General features: G+C 24.6%; 1 protein-coding gene across 1 annotated transcript in view; it reads left to right on the forward strand.

Annotated features, from left to right (window-relative positions):
* The window catches only part of LOC112596605 (nose resistant to fluoxetine protein 6-like), a 79,691-nt gene that overhangs the window by 44,859 nt on the left and 15,204 nt on the right, over positions 1-19,628 (forward strand). The window contains exons 2-6 of the mRNA XM_025342369.1: positions 7,025-7,183; positions 9,442-9,668; positions 16,795-17,006; positions 17,568-17,647; positions 17,733-17,926. Of these exons, the coding sequence (XP_025198154.1) occupies positions 7,025-7,183; positions 9,442-9,668; positions 16,795-17,006; positions 17,568-17,647; positions 17,733-17,926 (872 nt within the window). The remainder of the gene's footprint in view (positions 1-7,024; positions 7,184-9,441; positions 9,669-16,794; positions 17,007-17,567; positions 17,648-17,732; positions 17,927-19,628) is intronic.

The following is a 19,628-nucleotide window of genomic DNA, read 5'->3' on the forward strand; positions in this document are numbered from 1 at the left end:
ATTTTATTTTCATAGATACGACACAACTTCATAATAATTTTATTGATTGATACAATGTAAGTAAAACATGGTATTTTAATGTATAATTAAGTAATCTGTGTGTCTTTTTTTTATATTTCTTAAATAAATTTAGAAATGTTAAAATATTGGTCCCGTCGTGTTTTTATGTACCTAGTTAATTTATAAAATTAAATAATTTTACAAGTTCAAATGTATCTTAATTAATTAACCTAGCTAAGTCCATGTTATCTATGTTTGTATTTAAAACTCGCTAATGACAGTAATATTTAATATGAATCGACTATGCTATATTTTGACAATATTAATATGCCAGCACCTCAGTTCATAGTAGACACAATTCAATTAGTCTGGATTATTAACAATCGCGTTAACCTTGTGATACATTCAGTAAAGGTTCGTCACAATTACTTACGTCACTTTACAGTTGTATAATTATATTTAAATATAATATATTATTGTACATTATGTTAAATACTTATGCGTAAAAAAACACATTTCAAAAGTTTCGTTAATCATAACACTATTTAAATAAACATAAGTTACTTGTTTACATAATTTACTTTGGATTAAAAGTGATCATATTGTATTGTCACCACTCACCTCCAATAATTTATTATCAACCCCCTCGCTCCTTCTAATCTCTTATTTTGCGTTCTTTTTTACGATTTACTTTATTCCGGAAGAAATATGATAATGAACATTGTATTGACAAATTTTAGATAGATCAAATTAAGACTTAGGATTTACTAATTAAGCTATTTGAACAAGGTTAACTAAAAATATTTATTTGGTTTTTATACGTAATTTAAAATATTTATAATGACTTAAAAATGTTCAGATAAATTATGAATTTATGTATTTTTTAAGACAGTTACTAATATTTTATATATTTATAATATGAAAATTTGTTCCTTAGCGTTTAATATGAATAACTGGTAAGTAAATGTAAATTACTGTGAATTACTTGATGAAAGAATCCTCTCAATAAGCACTTCGTGTTTATTTTTATTATTATTTTCTTATACGTTTAATAAATCTACGCATTTTCTACTTCTGGCGTCTTTGATAATTAATATTTAGTATTTTAAAATTAATAATCAAAAAAATTAAGTTTTATGAGGTTATGATATTATATTTCTTAAACTTATTCTCTGAGATCTGGTCACGCCACAGGTCACCTAATTATTTTTGTTCACTGCAAAACAAGCCTTTGAACTATTTTACGCGACTCAACATAATTGAGCAAACAGTGCAAACCATATTTTGGCAGCTGTATTTGGGATTGATATATTTTCGTTTTTACTTTTCATTTGTCCAGAGTCTAGACTCTAAATTCTAGAATCTAGATGTTAATAATACTTTTATTAAATTCTGGGGCGTAGAAAATGTGTACATCGCAATCATTAAAATAATATATTATTATTTTCTGTGGATTTAAGTATTTTATATAAATATGATATATATTATATTATGTGGCGTAAATCGTATGCGTTATGCATAAGATTTTACATAATAATAAAAATACTATAATAAATATAAGTTACTGTGATTGTCCAGAATTGTAATGCAAAAATGGTTAATATTACTCATAAATCTGAATTATATTTAGTTGATCTTATTGATTTCACAATTTTAATAGCTTACATTAAACACCTATATAGTAAATTGAGGATTTTAAAACGGTTTTTGTTAATAAAATTACCAACAGCATACTACTTATCTATTCATTTTCACAGTACTATTTAATATTTACTTAGACAAAATAGTATAACATATTTGTATTTTGATTTTTAATTTGTTTTTAAATCTCATTTAGTAATGTTTCATATATCCCTGGGTAGCATTAAAATTGAATAATACTAATTAGTGTAATTTAATGTATTGGAGTTGCTGAACTATGAAATTAATTATTATTAAGTAATTTAAGCAATTATTTGTCTCACAATTTTAATAATTGTTATTTGGTAATATTTTGTAATACCCATATTATATGTAAACACATATTTTATAAATTTAAAGTTTTTTTATATAACTAAATGCCCTAATTATGTAAAATGTAAAAGTAGTTATAGACATTATAGTTATTATTAAATATTTTATTTATAGCTTTAAAGCACTAAAAAAATATTCAAATCTAATAAATAATATGTACAAGTGTACAACCATTGTCATCAATTTCAACCACTCACTTTCAGTCTTGTAAAATACTTATTCGAATAAGTAACTATTTGAATACTTTTTTTATTTAAATATTATTTTAAATACTTTTCAAAAAAAGTTATATTAAATTTATATTATTTCATTAATTTAACCTTGTTTCACTTGTAATGAATGCTCATTTTGGCAATTTTTATAAATATTTAATGTAATATAAATCAAAGTGTGCATTCGTTTAAATTTAAATACGATTAATTTCTTGCGAACATTCTCTAGCTGTGAAATCACCCTAAAAAATATTTTTTTTCAAATCTAAAAAATAAATGTCAAAACAAATTTCTCTAGTCAATTTATTTGCTTAATATTTTATATTAATAGCACTGCTATTTAATAAACTATAAATAACATACATTTTTCATATTTCTAAATAATTTAATACGTTAAATTACACACGTTAATTTCCAATCATGCCAATGTTGTCAAGTTTTTTTAAGTATTCGAATATGTAAATGGATATTTTACTCCGAATAGAAAGTAAATTTATTCATTTTAAGACTGCGAGCTATGCTCTGAATAGATTTTCGGATGTTGGATATAATATAGTTTATCGTTGTTTTCAAAAAATAGTTAAAAATTTAATGTAAAATTTATATTACTAACGAATGCAGAATAAAAATGATTCATTATTATTTGTTGCATTCATATTTAAAATGTAATATAATATCACTTTGCGATACAAGTAAGTATACTCTCTGTACCCATTTTTTTTCTTATCTTTATTGTTGGCTAATAGATAGAAATATAAAACAGAAATAATGATTATTCATTTCTGTTTTTAAGCAGAGAATAGTCGATAGTGTGTTCTGTATAATATTATTTGTTATATTTGGAATAGACACACATCGTCTTAGAACATAATATTATTATAGTGTTAGATTAAAACGGTTATTATTGTGAATATGTCGTAATAAGTAATGACTAACAAGTAATAACATAGTTAACATACTGCAATAGATAACAACGGTTTAATACTATATATATAAATGCTGATAACAGTAATTAATTCCAGAGTAAAAACCTATAAACTTCATTAGTCATCTAGAATATAATTACCTATAATAACTATAAATATTTGTCGTGATAATGTGTATATATGAATATATTGACGCCAACATACTACAAATGTTCATTCTAAAATATCCTACTAGCAGATAGTGATTCTTAACGTTGTTTGCTTACCATTCAATTCAAATAATTATCGTCTAATATTCGAGTGCGTAGAAATACTTTAACCCATGTATAAATTATTATTATAAATACGTCTTTATCCTATGGTTTATGACCTATGTATATTTTTGTATATATTATTTATATACAATATTTTTATTGTTATTGTTATTAATAATAACAATAAATATTTATTAATTAGTTTCATGATCATGAATCAAACACTATTGTATATAATAAATAAAAATAATTACGAACACTGAAATACGTCATAAATAGCACTTAATTACCAACATAAAACGTAAAATTAGTATCACAATAATTTATAAATAAAAACGGTATAATTATTGATTGTTGTTGTTATTATGTTATTGTTTCCCATTATAAAGCTTAGGTAAGTACGTAATGTTTTTTACACGATTATAAATGGTAAATAATTTTTTTTTTTTATCTCATAGATGTCCTTCTTATGTGCAAGATACTTACTACTTTATGCGTTTAATGTTTACCGTAATAAATATTAAGTAAATATACGCCGTTATTTATAAAGTAGTAAATACGCAATAATAAATTATGATAAATATTATTGTAGTTCTATAACCTGAGTATCACTTGTATCGGCTGTATCTTTTTACCCATACGAATTCTGACAATAATTGTACTTATAAAATAAAATAGAAAATATTTAGCCCTTATCCGTTTAAAAATTAAAAATGTATAATAAATTATATTATTAGTGAAAATATTTTTTACTAGTTGTATATAAAAATATAGTATAGGAGGATAGAGAAAGTGATACCATCCTACCTCTCAAATAATTTACCAATAATAAATGTATAGATGTAAGCAATATAATATGGTTGAGTTTGAAGTTTTGTAGAAATATAAAATTAATGAAAATATATCAAGTTAATACTATCAATATTTTATATTATTATAATAAGAATAAAGAAAAACTTTAAGAGTAGCTACCGACTACATTATAAATATTTCATAGTTAATAACTATTCAGTATTTAGTCATTACATAAAATACACACGGAGAATAAAATTCAAGCTCAAGTATAACGATTAAAAAAAATGAAAATATTTTACTATTCAATCAATTTAAAAGTCTCTAAGACAAGGCAAATACATTTTCCCAAAGAAACAGCTGATACTCCTATCATAACATACGCAGTCGTGGTCGTCTCCTTAATTTTTTTTTCAATCGCGTAACCGATAGAGTAATTATACAACGTTTAGGTATTATTTCCTTTTTCCTCTATGTAGGGACGTCATCTTAATCTTTTACATTATTAAACAAGTTTGAAGATTAATTTATCTTGAAGAAGCTATAAGTAATTTTTTATGAGGCTAAATCCCCCAATTTCCCACTTGAAAATCTTATAGATAAAAACCCTTTAAAACCATATGTCCAAGTAATGTAACAACTATTCTGAATGAATATTTTTGGTTAATCAGTTATTATTCCAATATTTATTAACATTTACATTACTTTAAAAATGAATCTCAGTAATTAATTTAGTATATTATACATGTATATATTATTATACAATTTTCGGATGAATTATTTTTTGTAACACTACATTGTGTAATATAAATACGATTGTTTTTAAACAAAATTGAAATTAATATTAGTTGAAGTAGCTATTTATTGAATAAAACTTAATTTAAAATTCAAATAATAGATTCTTACTTTAGAAGAATACCTTTATTGACTAATACATCTAAAAGTTCACTATATTATACTCATATTTCATATCATATTATATTGTATTGTTATAATAAATATATCACTATATTATTAGGTATATAGGACTACAAGCATAAAATACACTTATTGGTATAGACGCAGTCAGGTGGGTACTTGAATGACGTACAAAAATATTTTAGATTGATTTATTTTTATACGATTCAATAACAAAACAATAGTTTTATTTTTATTTTGTATAAATATTTTATTATTTACAAATAAATAAATATAAGTAATAAAAAAAAAACTATCGATATATAATTATTGTATTATATTAAAATTATAACTATTGACCTTAGCCCGATTTATTCTTACTATGATATTATAATTTGCTTTTAGAACATTTATTATAGTCTATTACTAATAAGTTATTAGTAATAACATTGCAACTAATGTATCCTAAATGTATTTATTAAATATTTTATGTACGGATTTTTAAATATTTTGAGTATTTATTGTTTATTGTTTTTTTATATTTATTGTATTTTGTATTATGATTTTATTTTATTCGTAGATGTCATATTATTATGTAAAAGTAATATTCATAACATTCATAACCATGAAAAGTGCTAATAACAGGTTAATGAACATTTAATCATATTCAATATTTGAGTTCATCTTGACTGTGATAATGTGATGTAACAGATTTCATAACGATTTTCAAGTTCAACTTGTCCGTCCTTACACCACTCCTTTCGTTTAATATGAGTAACGTTTACATTTTAAATAGCTATTAAATGTTATTAACACATAATGTTAAACGTAGTTGAGTTGCAGTCATTGGGTATTACACGAAAAATTGTATTCTGTATAGGTATACTAGGTTTGAAGTTCAAACATTTAAATTTTTAGTGTTGAGATATCCAAAAATGTCTTAAGTTTTCGATTCTTGAATAAGCTAGCGTAGTCGCGTAGAAATAATATACAAATAGATAGTTGGGGGAACCTTCGCTTCATAAACGACTAAACAAATCTAAAAATATAGTTCATTATTACCAAGTATACGATGTTGCTGTATTCTGAGTTTTGGTCAGAACTAGCTGCAGCATAATAGATTACACATTTTGTATTATATTAATTTAATTTCAAGCTAATTAAAATGTTGTGTGGTTTCTGTATTATACAAAAAAAAAAAAAAAATTGTAGATTGTGTAATAATAAAATTGTGGCAATAATATATCACTTAACGACTTGACTCATTATGTACAACTTGTATTTTCTATTATTATTACTGCCTACTGGCCAAAAACTAAATCAAAATATGCTGAATGTACTATGTTATGTGCACGTATTAAAAGCTAAGGCCTTAGCTAGACCACAAAAATAGAACAAATGATAAAATAAATTAATGATGTATTTGATATCTTTGTAGAAGAAACTTTTAAATTTTTTTTTTGTCAATGTAATACAAGTATTGAAGTATATATATTATATATATATATACATTATACTTAATTTCACGTTTTTATTTAAAATTAATTGATGATCACTTGACAAATTACTGGAAAACATACACAGTAGGTACCTCTATTACTTGTTTTAATTTATTTATACATGCGTAATAACGAGCGTTTTAAAAGATATATTAAATTTAACAAGTTTTCCCTAAAATTGATACAAAAAATCGATTATTTCGATATATACTTCTACTTTTTATTAGCAAAAAATCACGATATCTAGCCTATTGCATAGTACTAAGTACTAACTTTATAGTACGGTTATATAAATAGAAATAATTTTTATATATTATACCTTCTTACTTTAACTAATTATTTCAGACTACTTAATTAAGTTATTATTAATATATTAATGTAATAAAATATACCCAAATAAATTTTAATTATGCTCATTATGTGTGTTTTAGGTAAGAAACAAAATGAGATATTTTTGTCTAACACAATTCAAGGATTGTTTTTCGCAAGTCCGCCAATGGCTGTATTAAGCAGTTCAAATGAATTGTGCAAAAATCACAGCCAAATATATTTAAGAGAGTTGGAAAAATTAACGACGTGGGCATTAACTAGTAAGTGAAATTATTACTTTAAAAATTGTTTGCCAGATGAAAAGTTTTTGAAAATAAAATGTATTAGATTGAATAATTATATAAGTACCATATCAATATAATAATCATTATCCTATTAATTTTATGACTGCAGGAATTCGATAATGGGTGTTCGAAAAATAGCTTTGGAACGCCTGCGTCATATTTATGCGTGGACATAATAATTATTTAAATTTCGTCATTTTAAGTTTATTTAATGATTATAAATTATAATGTTATGTGATGTGTTGGACAGCTCATACATGAGACTATTGAAATTATTTAAATGTTGTTTTGTTATTTAATTCACTGATGCAGCGTCATAGCGTGGTTTAAGTAAAAATAAATACATAGTTTTTTATTATAAATTCGGATATGTTTTTGAATATATTGATCACTATTGCTTTGGTTAATGTAGGTTAAGTTAGTAGGTACCAAACTTTTAAGTAGGAACATTTTAAGTAATATTTTCGTTCATAAATTTGTGAATGTGTTGAAAGTTTAAATATATATATATATAGACGAAACAATATATCCTACACACTACACAGCAGCTTCAATTTTAGTACTCAATAATACAAACATAAAATATATAATTACCTATATAAATACTTTATACTATAATAGACAATATTATAATCCGTTTACTTTTTCCCAAATGTTTTTACTGTTTCTGCTCACGCGTTGACAACTATGAAAATCTAAAATATTTTGTACCTACCTACACTATTCATTAATTGATAACTGTTATTCTCTAATAGGAACATATACAGAATAATATTAAAATAATATTATAGTTTTCAAGTTTTTTTTTTTGATAGGTATCTACCTCTTTTTTCGACGAGTGAATAATGAATATTAAAGAACTTATTAACAATAACATTCCAAAATATTCACTACCTACCTATTAGGTATTAATTACATTTATTATGAAAATAAAGTACACATTTTTTAAATTATCACATAATTAATTTAATCTAAATATTTTTAAACAATATTTGTTCTTAAATTAAAAGGCACAAACATTTTTATTCAGCGTATTTTGTACATTATGTAAGTTATCACTTACATAATAAGCACATAAAATATAAGCGCATGCATATTTTGATATTTCTCTTAGCCTTTAGGTATACGTCAAATCGTTTGTTTTAATGTTGTACAAATTACTTTGATATAGGCAGTGAAGTAGGTAGCTAAAATTTGTATAAGCTTTATCTTGGTACCTTTTTATTATATCGGACAGAATTTGCAAAACAACTCGGTATTAGAGTGTGGCAACATGCATTTTATACTGTTGTTTTTTTTTATTCAAGTTCGACCTATTACACTGCATTATTACGCAATACTCTGTGTACACCTGTGTATATATTATGCATCATATATACCTTATGTAGGTACCTAAATATTTCTACCGGTTCTAAGCTAGCTGGCAACTATTAAAATTCAATATACACCGTTAAGCGGTATAGCATGTGCCTATACGTATAGTGTATACTGCATATTATATAATTCTTAGAAAACCTTCATGCTATCTGAGTGTTTTGCAAATTATGCTAAATACAAAAAGTACATTACATAGTGACATAATTTCAATATTTATTATGGAAAAACAACGACCAACCTAATGGCCATAAAAACATTTTTACATTTATTCATAAAGCGATTGTTTCGTTCACAGATTTAAACAAATTGTTAATGTTACAATGCGTGTACCAGTATAGCATTGTAAGACATCACTTATTATTTTATAAAATTACACTTAAAGTATATTACTCATGGGAAAATTCCTATATTATTAAACACTTAAAAAAAGTGTTTATAACTAATCTATGAACAAATTGTTCATCAAACCTTGCGGTATAAACAAAAAAATTAAAATGTATAACAATAATCGTCTCAAGCATCGAAACTAATACTTTTTACCATGTTATTAATATTATAATGTACAATTTGTCCACTGATGTGAATAAAAAATAAAAATAGCCTTGAGAAATTGCGAACATAATAATGATAATAAATATTTATACAATATTATGTCACTTGGTACCACAGATCAATTTCTATCATTGTAAAACTATAAGTTCTACGCCTTTGAAATTCAACATTGTTTAGGCATGTTCCGAAGTGCATAGTTTACATCGAGTGACAGTAAAATATTTAAATTATCGTTGCTATATTTTTCACATTCAAGTGTTTGACTGTAAATGAGTGTGAGTATTAATATCTGTTTTTGATTGCAGTGTATGATTCTTCGGCAAAAATACCATCGGGCATTCTGAACGGAAATGTAAACCAGTTCGGAGACTTCGATCAGTGTTTAAGAGTAAACGATGAAAACTTAGGAATTAAAGGACAATATTGTTTAACGTACGTGGAAATTACGTTACCAACAAATGCCAACCAAAAATTAAAATACATAGTTGATCTTATGCATTCCCATTCAGCTTTTCGTAGTCGATTAGAAGACGTAAGTATAGATTATTATTTATTTATAACTTATGAATATAGGAACAAAATGTTGTCGTGTAATGTGTCTTTTATTATGTGAAAAATGTACATAATAAATATATTTTTAATGTATTCCATTTTAAGATAGATAACGTCCAAAGTTTAAACACTTATTTCCAATAAGTATTTATATATAAAATATGTTACAATGTTACATACAATTTTTTATAATTACTATTGTAATATTCGAGCCATCTCATTATTTTTTTCTATTTAATATTCATATACGAGTATTAGGTACATATCTCGATCATAATTCATGACTATAAATGTTAGGTATTACATTCGAGTTGAAAGTCATGTCATAATTGATAACCCGATATTATTGTTTGTTTTTTTTTTTATTAATATTACGTTAACGTATTATAATTCGAATTTTATGCTCATATAATTTAGTGAAGTTTTACGTGTGTTTTCATATCTTTGAAAAGTACTTTATTGAAAAATAAATAAAAATATGTATGCTACACGATTAATTACTGGTACTTATTCCAATAGACAATAATAGTATACAATAGATGTGATTAAATTATTTTTTGATACAAGTAATTCAACTTATCTAAGAAATAGGGTTTTTCAATCATAAAATCTACCATCATACCTTATATTTAGAGGTCGAAATAATAATCTTTTATAAATTTTTTTTTTGAGTCTATGCAGTCAAATTTGGGTTTGAAATCTGTAAAAATTATGAATCATATAATTCAATGAAAAAAGTTTTTTTTGCATATTTGAGAATATTTTTAGATAAGAAAATGTTTCATATAAAAAAGAATATTTGTAGAGAATATATAGATTAATTTTATAGAATTTGGATATTTTGTGTTGTAGAGACAACAATTATTAATAATATTAAATAAGTTTTTAGTCCGTTATTATTGAGATAACTATAAATGGAATAATAATATGGAATGAGTTAATAAAATGTTAAGTTAAAATTTTTTTAAAGCTAAATTATAAGGTATTTATCTATAATTGATTATTTAAATAAATAAATAAAAAAAAATATTTCATTAAATATATATAATTATGTACCTTTATAATAGACCTTTATGTACTCGTACTAATTAGATTGTATTTTTTTTAAATATTAAAGCATATTTTGAGTTTAAGAGAATATATTACTGTAAAAGCATATTTTTTGCATATTTAACTACAGTTTTTAAAGAATATTATCAATTTTTTTAGAGAAATATTAGCATCTTATTTTGGTTATTTTAAGAGAATATTATTCCGACCTCTACTTATATTAAAACGTTATATGATAAAACAGATTTTACACAAAAAATTGTTATTGAATGATATAAATTACGATATTATAACAAAATTAAAGAAAAAAATATTCATTTTTTGAAATTGAAAAAATAGATCGAAGGTTTTATCTAGAGGTAGACATTGATATATCTTGAATAGTTAGAGTTGTATCGAAATACTTGTACTTGGATACTTTTTTGGTACCATATTCATTACATGTCAAAATTTTTACATGCACTTATATTGTGTATGTGTGCATTTCAATCAGAAAAATATGAAAATTAAATTTTTTAAATACATTTACAGAAATTATTTAACAAAATACAAAAAAAATTAAATATTTTCATTATAAATTTTAATAATATTATTATGTTTATTGAATATATAATATAAGCTACTATTCGACTTTTATTTTCTATATTTTTTTCTTTTATTGACGAGTATTTTGAGTGCATTTTTTTTTTTACAGTCGAGGATCGAGAGATTAGACACCTATGGTTATGCCTGTAGATTTTATAATTTAATTAATAGTATAACAAAGCTTCAGGGATAAACACTTGTGAGTGATTATTAGATTTAAATAAACACGAAAAGTTTATTTAGAGTATATAAGTAGAATGACTACAAAAATATAAAAACGTGATTTGGCGCTATTTTGTAGTACATATTATGCATCTACTAATGTTTCTACAGGTAGTGCAAACGATTTACGGTTACTATACTGCTAACATTAAATACGTAATAATATTATAATGTCATAAATATACTCATGAACACTACCATATTTTAGTGTGTCAAGTACACGGATCTAATAATAATCGTAATATGGTAATACTAGGTAGGTTCGTTTATACTATATACTTATAAAGTATGTCTACGTAATTGAATGTAAACGCATTGAATATCGAACAATTCAAAATCGACAAGCGACCATGAAAATATACGAAAAGGAAATAGTGTCATTGGTGGTGGTATAAACGTTTTAAGAATACCTAACACAAAGTATGATAGTATTATATCTTAAAGCTTAATAATTATGATGGGAAGTCAATGTACTATGGTTTATGGTCCATGAATGACAAAATTTTATGTTAAACCAGTTAATTCGATTTTGTTTATATTACCTATATATTGAGATTTGAGGATCACGATATAAATTATCCAAAAAGGATCGTTATTATTGTTTTCTTTTGCTCATAACGTATTGTTGTCATTTATTCATTCAATTTACATATTACACCAGAACTTTAGTAGTCACAGGTACGCAGGTAGGAACATTTTATAATAAGGTCAAAATCTTAAAATTAATTTTTTTTTTACAATTTTTATTTATTATATAAATTTATTTATATTATATATAGTTTATAAAAATCCGTATAGTAAATACGTATGATTCGAGAAATTTAAAAAATTTAAAAAAACTGAGGGAGCCAGCTCAGTGCTACTGATTTTTCTTAAACACTCTAAACTCCAACTTATCAACGAATCTAAATATGCATTAGTCTTCTATAATTAATGTACTGATCAAAATAATTATTATGTTTCGAGCAGTTAGGCTGACAAGTAAAACTTAGATCGAAAAATAAAAAAGGTATTTAGTTGTTGAGAATAATTGTTTTTCATTTTAATTCGTCGTGAATTTTTTTATGTTGTGTTTTTCAGATCTAGGCTTCTATCATTTTAAACATAAATAGCGAGAATAGAGCTTAACCCATTGAAATATCAATACAAAAAAATAAATATTATTTTTAAACGGGTGGTGTTGGCACAACGTACGTCGTTTTCGATACACATAAAAGAAATGTTAGTGTTCAAACAATTTATTATTTTTCCAACAAAACTTTTCATGTTTAATATATTTTTTCTTTAAATATTTATAAAAAGTATCAATGTAGTAAATTAACAATGTACTTCCTTATTAAATTACTTTTTATTTAATATTAATTCTTAAAATTTATATTTTTTTGTCATTTATGGGTATACCAATATATTATCTAGAAACATTTATTTCTATACCTATGCATCTATTTATGTTTCTGCTCCAACCAGCTCTATGTACTATAGAAGCTAACAACAAAATATTTTACATGAAATATTTCAGATTTAAAAACACTCATAAATAATACACATTTAATGATTTTGGTGAAAAATTTTCTATTTTCCTGAATTTTAATAATGATTAAAATGCTCATATTTATTCAATAACGTTTAATTCAATTTTCACACATGCATTCAATAATAGTTAAAATAAGTACACATATATATATATATTGCTCTCCACCTGTTATTTCCTTCGTCATTAATTGCATCTACAAAGCTGGCTTCCTCATATAAATTGTAATTATGATAAGAAAAAAAAAATGTTACTATGTATTTATATTTAATTATGTTTTTAATTTTTATTTTGTTTTTAAATTTTTTATAAACATTTTTATGTATTTTTGTTTCACTTATTTGTAATTGTTGTGCTGTAATGTTTCAAATAAAAGCACTAAAAAAAAAAGTACACACATTAATTTTCTTGAATCAAAATTGATTAAAATTATTTAGTAGATGATTTTTTAGCAAACATTAAAACTTTTTTTCATATTGAGGGTGATAATGGCGATAACAATTATTCTATTACTGAACTTAATAATATCTATCTGAACACAACATGTGTACATTCTACCACACTATCGTATACAGCCGCCGTAATTAATCGCTAACATTATAGATGTATGTAAGCTATTTTTACCATTTTAACTGATTTTACTTTTATTTTGTGTATAGCATGCAGTGTTATAATATTATTTAATTTACATATAGTGCCTAGCATATTATATAGGTATACGCCGCAGACTCGGCAGTAGTCACTTTATAATTTATTTAGTGCATAGTTGGTAGGTATTCGAAGTGTACATTTATGATCTGGCTATCTATTTGTTTTGTAGATGTTGTACCTACTTTTTTTTTTCATTGCTTGTTTTCTATTTATTTTCTACATATTTACAATTTTGCTGATGTCCGAAATGTGTGCCACAATTCAAACGTATCCATATACCTACATTATAATATCTCATATATATAAATAATACACGGTACATATCTGATAAATTTGTAATATCATGTAAAATATTTCATTTTAATGCGTTTTAGAGCATATACACTCATAAATTACGAAGTGTATGTGTACGCGACGTGTGCAGCGTGTGTTATACAGACACCCGGAAGTCGAAAACTTGTGATTGTATACTTTTATTATTTTGTGAAAATGCCGTTTGTCTGGGCAGAACATATTATTTTACTGCAAGAAAAAAATTGTTTATCTTGATATAGCTGCGTAATGTACATACCAAATCATAGTAATACTTGCCATTATAAAATATTAATTTAGCTGTAACCTGTAAGTACCTAATTACATGTATATTATACACATAGTCTTTGACAAACATTACTAAAATAAAATTTAGCATGATATTATACAAAGTGACGTACCTACACCAGCTTCTGTCATCGTATACTGAAATGGCCAATAATAGATGTTTATCGAGAATAATTAAATATTTTAAAAATAATGAAGTTACATCGGTATGATATACAGCTTTGTTTGTCTACGGTTATTTCGTCAGTCACGTTTTATAAGATAAAAATCTTAAATCACAGCAGTCATATTTTATTTTTATAATAAGTAATAAAAATATTATTCATGTTAATATAGCTGTTATTTTTAATTGGTATGCCCATGCCCAGTGCGAACTACTTATATAATTTAAACGGTTAAATCAACGTTTTTTTTTTAACGATTTTTAATAATAATATTATACAGTCAAAATAAATGACTATCGATAACCGATCGTCGTGGTAGTTATTTAACAGTCAACGGGTGTTGTCTACTAAATTATTAAGTGACAGTCGTCTTACTGGACCTGCCAATTGGAATATAGGGACTCTACCAAAATAGTATATTGTATGGCAAAGGCAGGAAGTGAGCTATTTCAGTCACATTTGACGTGTTACATACGATCCGAAGGCGAGTAAAGCTACATAGTATATTACGTCCGACGAAATTAATTTTAAAACATAAACGCGTCAATGAATATGACTACGGAAATAAGAAAAAGAAAAAAAAGTTTAAAAATACTGTTTATTCAATAATATTCTTGAAAAAACAATTAAATAATGTCCATGTCTTATACCCACGTGATTTAAATAAAAATTAAATTTGTTTCATAACTTACATACAAAAAACAATTAATAGCCCAATTGAAATTCTCAAAACTATATAAAAATGTTTCTTCTTATTGTATTCTATTGTTTAATAAATAGTTTATTTAAACGGACTAGTAACACTGGTTTAAACTTCAAGTTGATAAAAAAATTTAACAAATTATATTCAAATGCAATAAAAATGTGTTTTAAGTTTGAATTCTGCTTTCTTGGATTAACTGCATTTTTTATGGGTGCGAAGAAAAATATAGATAAATGTCCAGAGAAAACATTTACCTACCTATAAATTATAATTGACCTTTTGAAAATAAAATGCGTCACGGTAATTGCAGTAATCTATAATCTGTATTATTTTGATGTATTTATAATTTAGAAAATCGACTAAAAGGAACCTTCAAAAATGCTGAGTAATAAGTAGTTAGATATCTAATCAGGAGTTCATAATATAGTTAACGATTTTTTGATTTCTTTCAAACAAAATGTACTCTATCAAGGAATCGTAATTAATTTTAGGTTTTTTGAGGTCGATCTACGTGAGTATAATTCGAAAAAGTTCTTATTGTTGTGGCTCAACAATAGGTATTTATGTATAATATATATAATGATATAATGAGAGTTATAACACTCTTAATAAAATAACCATTCGTCACTGCAGTCACTTCCTATAATTTAACTAGGTGTGATTCTAATTCTCATAAAAGTCTTGCTTTAAAATTAAAGTAACTTCAAGGCAATTTGAACCAATTAGATGTTTTCCAGTATCCGGTGTTATATAGGAAGATAATTATTACTTTTCCACTCGTAGAACATACAGAAAATGAGCAAGGCTGTGTAGGCAATTTTTATTTTAACAACCCATTACACAATACATATACCTCATAAGAGCTTGGATGTTTATGACCTTAAAAACTCTAAAAAAGAACAAGCAAATATGCCCAAAATTATTAAAGTATGCCCTAATTTCTTAAAGTATGCTCTGATTTCTTAAAACCATTAAGTGTATGTATATAATATTATTAAATACGCTAAAAAATTGTATTATTCATTGTTTGTTAAAAATATAGCTTATATATAGGTACATTTTAAAAATAGATTAACAGAATAAAGTAGAAATACGCACGTTTCATATACACACAAGCTATGGTACCAACAATAAAAACTATCTATGAGTTGTTTATGTATATATATTGGTAAAATCGTTTATAATACGCTTTTGTGTAGTGTAAACCAATATGTATTTGTGGTTAATTTAATAATTACCTATAAAACATATTTGATATTATTAAGAATAGTGAAAAGAAATGAATAAAATATTATAATTTATTAATAATTATCAATAAATATAAATTATAACCAATGTAAGGGTATAATAATATGTATAGGTATGTAACTCTGAAAATTATGTACTATATAACTGATAAGTTGCACATTCCTCATTAGTCATTACTAATAGTTTTTGCCCCTTGATGTTCTGATAATAAGCAATATTCTAATATACCTAAGCATATTAAAATGCAACTAAGTATACTTGACTTGGTATTTACATATCAATGAGATATTTATCATTAATAAATCATTTATTTTAATTTTTTGATTTACTCGAACATACATTTGTTTTTCAGCCTGGCCATCGTGTCCCAAGGTTTTCCACCATAAACTGGGCTGTTTGCGCACCAGCAAGCTGTTCTCCAGCTGATATAGAACACGAAATGTACTTATTGCTGTCAAAGTATGTAGACACGACCGAACTAAATTTACGTCTCAAAGTTGATCCGGAAATGTGTCAGACGTTTAGACCATCTATTGTGCCGACAACGGGTTCATTAATCGCAATGTAAGTCCAAAATACGAAAACAACTTGTACATTTTTTATTTTCTTAATTAATTTTAAACTATTTTAAACTAGTATTCATTTTAAAATGGAGACTATATGTTTTATTATATTCTATCATTAAATTGTATTAACTAAAATTGGCTTATTATCTTTCTCTGATAATTGATTGCATAACTTTAGAGCTTAGATTTTAATCGTATACCTAATGTATACAAAAATATTTGATTAATAACTAATTTTATTTACTATAAATAACTTACTAAAAATCATATAAACTTATTATAATTATTTAAGTTATTGCGAACAACTGTGTATTTTGACAACTGAGTACTATTAATTATCTAAAATTATCTATATACATAAACATATATTTAAAAAAAATGTTGTATCTAAAGTATATTTTTTTCTAAATTTTATAATTTTTCAAAACTTGAAATTCTCAATTATGGCTTTTAAAAACGTACACAAATCGGTTAGCCTATGTTTGTGTTATAGATATAAATTGTCGTTTAATAATTGCAACGAAAAACGTGTGCCCATATTATATTTATTTAATTACAGGTCGATCTTTGGAACTTTGATTGTGATCATAATGTTGTCTACTATTATGGACAAATACAATATGTTCCTGAATCAAGAAAGTGAGTGTACCATGTGGTCGATGTAATACGCCATTATTATTTATTATTGATTGATATTGACTGAATTTTTACGTAATTTTTTCAGCAAACTTGTTCAAAGTACTACACTCGTTTTCATTGATAAGAAATGTTCGGCAACTGTTGAGCGTTAATGAGTCACCTGAAGACATAAGGTCAGTTCACGGGATCCGTGCGCTGAATGCTTTCATGCTGCTAGCGTCCCATAAATCGATGGCGATGTTCTTTAACCCTTATTCAAACAGAACTGCCATGACTGAGGTAATGATTATATTATGTATTTATAATTAATGAATTTATAAAAGGATACGTACATGACGATTATTGGTTCATGATTATTCGTAATTCACTAACGAAGGTTTAATTTATTTATTTTTTGGAAGTTATTATTATTATTATTTTTTTTTTAAGTGAAAGCTTATGTCCTTGTTTAAAAGAGCAAACAGGTTCATTATCCAAGAATCTGAATCTGCTCACACTATCCTATTCATTTTTAATATTTTTGTTCTATAATAATATAACTGTTATCAGTTATGGAATTGTATGCATATAAAACAAATAAATTAAATTATATAAATAATAATAAATAAGCATAATATTTCTATGCAACAGTAAAAAATAAAAATGTTGACCTTTTTATTAAATTAGCTTAATTATAATAAAAAAAAAAAAAAAAAATGGTTTTTTTCTGTGATAAGACAGATACATAATAATAAGGTAATAATTAATTATAGTTAGATGAAAAAAAAAGGCAAATAGATAATAATTAATGATTATAAAAACAAAATTAAATGGACCTAAACGAACGACTAATATTGTACATTTTAAACTTATTCTGTATAGGTACCTACTAATATTTCTTTATTGTTGTCATGATATTTTCCGGTATCACCTGTCAACAATGATGACGTACTAATATTATTTAATGCTGCTGTTTGTAAATTCGAACGTGAGATAATGTAAGGGGAAATAACCGAAACAATTTCAGTATAAGTATACATGTATGCATCGGCATAATGAATCACCAGGAAAAGCGCTTTTTTATAATTGTGATCACGACGGTTTGATGATTTCACCTTGGCCCGTCGTTCTGCGTTTTGCGTCGTATCAAGTGTATACTTAACTTTAAATAGAATAACCCCCGAACGACCATTGTGATTCTATAGTCGTGTCATTATTGTTATAATATAAACAATTAAATAGTTAATAAATATCATTATTTTTGTAATTTAATAATTTACAAAAACATCTCAAAGTTAATTTTTTTATTGTCCGTCAAGTTTACATGTAATTTCCACGTAAACAGAATTATCAAATACATGCAAGCGTATGTGTTATGATTTATTGCGTAAGTTGTTGTGAAAAATAAAGAGAAACAAATGTAAAATGATAATAAATTCTTAAAAAAATTACATTGGTTAAAACTAACTAGGTACGTATTTAAAGTTAAAAGACAAAACACATAGGGGTGCTTAAATTAAAGTCCACACTTGTAATAAGTTAAGTATGGTTTGGAACATAGCAATATTGGTAGGCGTTGCATAATTAGTAAAATATACTAATATTAAAATACAAATAAAATATTTTATTTTGCTTATTTTTAATTTTTTTTTCACAAAATCATTAAAAACATAATAATGTTGAATTTTATTGAATGCTTAAAAATTTAAGATATCAATTAAAAGTCAATTAAAAATTTTAGTTTTATTGTTTCAAAAATATTTCATAATTTTTTAGAATATCGCATGTAAAAATTAGGTTTTTTTATTTATTAATATTTAAATAAATACCATTAGTTTATATATTAATTCACCACTAGTTAACCTAGATATTTTTTTTCGTGTAACATTGAAAATGTATTTATTTGAAAAAAATCTTGAGAATATTTTTTGTTTATTGTGTAAGTACCTATACAATTACAATTTTGAGGGTGTGTTTTTTTAACTGATCATCAACTACAATA

Source organism: Melanaphis sacchari, unplaced genomic scaffold (assembly GCF_002803265.2).
Source record: "Melanaphis sacchari strain LSU unplaced genomic scaffold, SCAv2.0 Contig32_pilon_pilon, whole genome shotgun sequence".
In the NCBI taxonomy this organism is placed as follows: domain Eukaryota; kingdom Metazoa; phylum Arthropoda; class Insecta; order Hemiptera; family Aphididae; genus Melanaphis; species Melanaphis sacchari.